General features: G+C 47.6%; 2 protein-coding genes across 2 annotated transcripts in view; both read right to left on the reverse strand.

Moving 5' to 3' along the window:
- ENH_00006110 (carbonic anhydrase domain containing protein, putative) overlaps positions 1 to 2213 on the reverse strand; it is a gene marked incomplete at both ends in the record, with an annotated part of 6376 nt that extends 4163 nt beyond the window's left edge. Inside the window, 3 exons of the mRNA XM_013578505.1 lie at positions 1 to 1168; positions 1574 to 1670; positions 2211 to 2213. The exon at positions 1 to 1168 is cut by the window's left edge and continues 60 nt beyond it. Of these exons, the coding sequence (XP_013433959.1) occupies positions 1 to 1168; positions 1574 to 1670; positions 2211 to 2213 (1268 nt within the window). The remainder of the gene's footprint in view (positions 1169 to 1573; positions 1671 to 2210) is intronic.
- A 2154-nt stretch (positions 2214 to 4367) lies between these two features.
- ENH_00006120 (hypothetical protein) lies at positions 4368 to 4607 on the reverse strand (the record flags this gene model as incomplete). The annotated part of the gene is made up of 1 exon (XM_013578506.1): positions 4368 to 4607. One exon carries the CDS (start codon positions 4605 to 4607, stop codon positions 4368 to 4370), a length of 240 nt encoding a protein of 79 aa, XP_013433960.1.
- Between the last annotated feature and the right edge of the window lie 300 nt (positions 4608 to 4907).

Consider the following 4907-nt stretch of genomic DNA (forward strand, 5'->3'; position numbering starts at 1 on the left):
TCTTCAATTAATTTTTTGTCTTTTTCGTTTTTTGGATTTAAAAGTCTCCACTCGTGATATTCAAAAGAAGGATGTTCTTCCATTTCCCGCGGGATTTGCTGCCCCCTAAACAGCCACACGCCCTCAATATCAAACCCCCCCTCCTCCCCCTGCTGCTGCTGCTGCTGCTGCTGCTGCTGCTGCTGCTGCTGCTGCTGCTGCTGCTGCTGCGGCTGCTGCTGCAGCACGTCGAGGACTGCGAAGGCGTGGCGGCGCATGCAAGGGTCCACTCTTTGGAGGAATCCTCCGAGTTGGTTGGAAGTTAAAAAAGATATTTTGCATTCATCTTTTAATTTTAAATATTTCATAAAATAAAAACAAAACCCCGAAAAGTCCAAGTGCTGCCAGAGCCAGGGGAGTGCAGCGCCGCGCAGGTCTTTGCTGTTGCTGTAGACTCTTTTCCACTCATTTAGGTCCATGCTGCTCGCCGGCAGCAGGTCTAGCGCGCATTTGCTGCTGCTGCTGCTGCTGCTGCTGCTGCTGCTGCTGCTGCTGCTGCTGCTGCTCGCTGCGGGCGTTCGAACGGGCGCCGCAGCGCCGCTGGGCGCCGCGGGCTTCCCGCTGCTGCTGCTGCTGCTGCTGCTGCTGCTGCTGCTGCTGAGGGCGCTGCAGGCAGCAGCCATGGCCTTGAAGGCGGGCTGGTTGACCAGCAGCTGCAGCCAGCGGCGCAGGTGCGGCAGCTGCTGCTGCTGCTGCAGCAGCTGCTGCAGCTGCTGCTGCTGCGGCGCGCGAGCCGCCTGCTGCTGCAGATAAACCACTGCAGCAGCAACACAGATGTCTGCTGCTGTTATCCGCTGCCCCACAAGCACAGTGCGCAGCTGCAGGTGTCTGTCCACTGCAGCAAGCGCAGCAGCCACGTCCGCAGCAGCCCGCTGCTGCTGCTGCTGCTGCTGCTGCTGCTGCTGCTGCTGCTGCTGCTGCAGCGCAGCAAGCGGCACCTCGATCTCGCGAGCAGCAGCTTCCAACCAGGCAGCAACTTGGGACTGCAGCAGCAAACTCTCCCCCCCCAAGTGAGTCTCTTGGTGCAAAAGAGATAAATAAATGCAAATGGAATTACTTCCAAATATTAATTCCCCTTCTGCTGTCTCCAGACACGGCCAACGCCCAAACGGAGACACCTCCGTCTTCCCTGCAGCAGCAGCAGCAGCAGCAGCAGCAGCAGCAGCAGCAGCAGCGCAGCAGCAGCAGGTTTTGCTGTGGTTTTCTTTTGCTGTTGGTGTTGATTACTCGAATTAATTAATTAATTGTTTTATTTATTTATTTATTTATTTATTTATTTATTAAAAAAGTAATTAATTAATTATTTATTTGTTGTTTAATTAATTCTTTTTATTTTCATTTTTGATTAGTCTTGCGAATTCAGAATGCAGTTTCTTTTGAACAAACAAAACCTCAACCCAACTAATCCCATCATTTAAATCCATTTAATTAATTTAATTTAATTAAATTAATTTAATTAAATTAATTTAATTAATTAAATTAATTTAATTAATTTAATTTAATTAATTTAATTTAATTAAATTAATTTAATTACCTTTTTCGAAGTCGGGATGTTCTAGAGTAATCCCCGCAAAGGCGGCGACCAGCCGAATCTTTTTGGCCGCGAATTCATCTTTGGGGCAAAACAGCTTCTGCACACAAACCCTAAACCCTAAACCCTAAACCCTAAACCCTAAACCCTAATAAATGGGAGTTAAAAGGAGAGAGAAGGGGGAAGAAAAAGGGAGAAAAAAGAAAAGTTGAATTTGAACGAGCACTTGAGGTGTCTGTACACCCCAACGCCCCAGGGGGAAGCTGCGGTGTATAGGCAGCTCCGGGCGTCTTTGCGCTCATTAAGCGGAGGTTTTGGAAGAAATAAAAAAAATAAATAAATTAAAAAGAATATAAACCCTAATTTAGGGTTTTGTTGGCTCGAAGGGAGAAGAACTGGGAGCGGGAGGCGGCGAAACCCCCGAGGCGAAAACCCGCGAAAAACTTCTTTCATTCTTCTTTAATGAAATTTAAAAATTAAAAATATTTAAAAATTACAAAAAGACAAAAGCCCACACAGAGACATTTGCGGGATTGCTGCAAATAAAAGGGTTTAGGGTTTAGGGTTTAGGGTTTGGCATGCAGCCGAGGGCTTAGGGTTTAGGGTTTAGGGTTTAGGGTTTGGGGTTTCCGGGCCTCACCATTTTCGCAAGAGCAAAACAAAAAACAAACCTAGGGTTTTAAATTCGCCGTCTGAAGTTGTTGCACTGAGCCAAACCCTAAACCCTAAACCCTAAACCCTAAACCCTAAACCCTAGACTGTGCGGGTGCGGCGCTGCAGCCCCACAGCGAGACAGCGCGAGCGCTGCAGCGGCAGCAGCAGCAGCAGCAGCAGCAGCAGCAGCAGCAGCAGCAGCAGCAGCGGGAGTTTGAATAAATTAATTTATTTAACAAATTTAATTTAATTTATTTTATTTTTTCATTTAATTTATCTTCTTTTAATCAAACTAATTAATTTAACTCAACTTCCAAACCCCCGAGCAGCAAAACACTGCAGCAGCAGCTCCCCCTCTGCTGGCTAGCTAGCCACGGCCAACTTTAATGGCTAGCTAGCTAGCCACAGCTAGCTGGGGTGGCTAGCTGACTGGCTAGCTAGCTGCAGCTAGCTGCAGGGGCTCGCTGGCTAGCCACGGCTAGCTGGCTGGACTGGCTAGCTAGCTAGCTAGCTGCAGCGGGTGGATAGACAAGTAAAGACAAACGGGGTAAGTGGCTAGCTAGCCATGGCTAGCTAGCCGCTGCAGCTAGCTAGGGCTAGCTGCAGGGGCTAGCTGCAGTGGCTAGCTGCAGTGGCTAGCTAGCCAGTTAAGGCTAGCTTGGAGGCTGGCTAGCCAGTTCCAGCTAGCTGCAGTGGCTAGCTAGCTAGCTAGCTGGCTAGCTAGCTAGCTAGCTAGCTGCAGCTAGCTGGGGTGGCTAGCTACAGCTAGCTGCAGTGGTTAGCGAGAGCTCGCTGTATTGCTCCGCCGTATATGTATATGTGAAACCCTAAACCCTAAACCCCCAGCAGAAGACATCTTAAACCCTAAACCCTAAACCCTAAACCCTAAACCCTAAACTCTAAGCCGCCGCTGCAGCTAGCTGCAGTTAGCTAGCTAGCTGCAGCACGCCTCTTCCCACTTCTTCTAAGCTCAGCGTTTTTAGTACTGCCGGTTCCTAGCAGCAGCCCAGCTAAACCCTAAACCCTAAACCCTAAACCCTAAACCCTAAACCCTAAACCCTAAATCCAGCAGTGAAGAGTAGAACAGCTCCCCTCGAGCTTCGTGACTCTTGGTGAAGATTTATTCTCCTTCTCCTTCTCTCTATCCGTCCTCTTGTCTTCCCTAGGGTTTAGGGTTTAGGGTTTAGGGTTTAGGGTTTAGGGTTTAGGGTTTAGGGTTTAGGGTTTGCAAGAGGGCCCCACGAGTCCCGACTGGCATTATTATCTCAAATACTTCCGCAAGTTGCAAAACAGCAAAATTCCATTTTCCTGTTTTACCTTCCAGTCAAAATAAAAATAAATAAATAAATAAATAAATAAATAAATAAATAAATAAATAAATAAATAAATAAATAAATAAATAAATAATGAATTAATTGGCAGATTTAAAATCAAAGAAGAGCCGAAGTTAAGAGTTTAAGCCGAAGGCTGAATGGGTGAAGTGGCGCTGCGAAGAAAGGCATGCAGCTGACGGACTGTGGCCTTATGACCATTTAAAAGAAAGGAAATTTGAAAACAAAGAAGAAAATAAAATCAAAAATGAAAATAAATGAAAATAAATGAAAATAAAATGAAATAAATGAATTTGAAGACATTCGCTGGAACGCGCGGTGTAAGCTGGGGTGTATGTACACCTCAACTCGACTCCGCCGCCGCCGCCGCGCCCGCGCCAGACAACGCCGGGGCTTCACTTTTGCAATTCTTTGAAAGTTTTATTCAATTTTAAGAATTAATTTCGTTTTTATTTCCATTTTGGCTTCCAAAAAAGCTCCATTTCTCCCGAAATCCCCCGCTGCTGCCGCTGCTGCTCGCCGCTGCTGCAGCTGCCGCGTCCGCAGCAGCAGTTCTGCAACACCAACGAAAATGGAAAAGGCCCCTTGCGAACAGGGAGCTGCAGCAGCAGCAGCAGCAGCAGCAGCAGCAGGAGCAGCAGCAGGAGCAGCAGCAGGAGCAGCAGCAGCAGATTTAGACCTGGAGTGAGTGCACACACCGCTTTCTAGCTTCCGTTGCTTCCACAAAGAATCTAGCTGCTGCTGTGTTGCTGCTGCTGCTGCTGCTGCTGCGCTTGCTGCACTCTTGCTGCTCCTGGTTGCTGCTGCTGCTGCTACTCCTGCTGCTGCTGCTCGTGCTGCTGCTGCACTCCAGTGGCTGCTGCTGCTCCTGCTGCACTCCTGTCGCTGCTGCTGCTCCTGCTGCACTCCTGCTGCTGGTTCTCCCGCTGCTGCTCCTGCTGCCCTCTTGCTCCTGCTGCTCCTGCTGCTCCTCCTGCACTCCTGCTGCTGCTGCTGCACTCCTGCTGCTGCTGCTGCTGCTGCTGCTGCAGCACGAAGGGCCTGCCGCACATGACTCTGGAGGCTTTGAAAAGCTGCGACGGCGAAAAGAGCGAAAAGCTTTTTGTGGCAGTTAAGGGCCTCGTTTTTGACGTTAGTGTTAATGGCAGAAGTTTTTATGGCAAAGATGGCAAGTTTTTAATTAATTTTAATTAATTTTAATTAATTTTAATTGATTTTAATGGATTTTAATTGCTTTTAATGGATTTTAATTGCTTTTATTTGTTTGTTTATTTAATTCCTTTATTACTGGGCTTTTTTGCTTCAAAGGATATGCTTTTGATGTCAGTGTTAATGGCAGAAGTTTTTATGAC

Source organism: Eimeria necatrix, genomic scaffold (genome assembly GCF_000499385.1).
Source record: "Eimeria necatrix Houghton genomic scaffold, Enh_scaff117, whole genome shotgun sequence".
Classification (NCBI taxonomy): domain Eukaryota; phylum Apicomplexa; class Conoidasida; order Eucoccidiorida; family Eimeriidae; genus Eimeria; species Eimeria necatrix.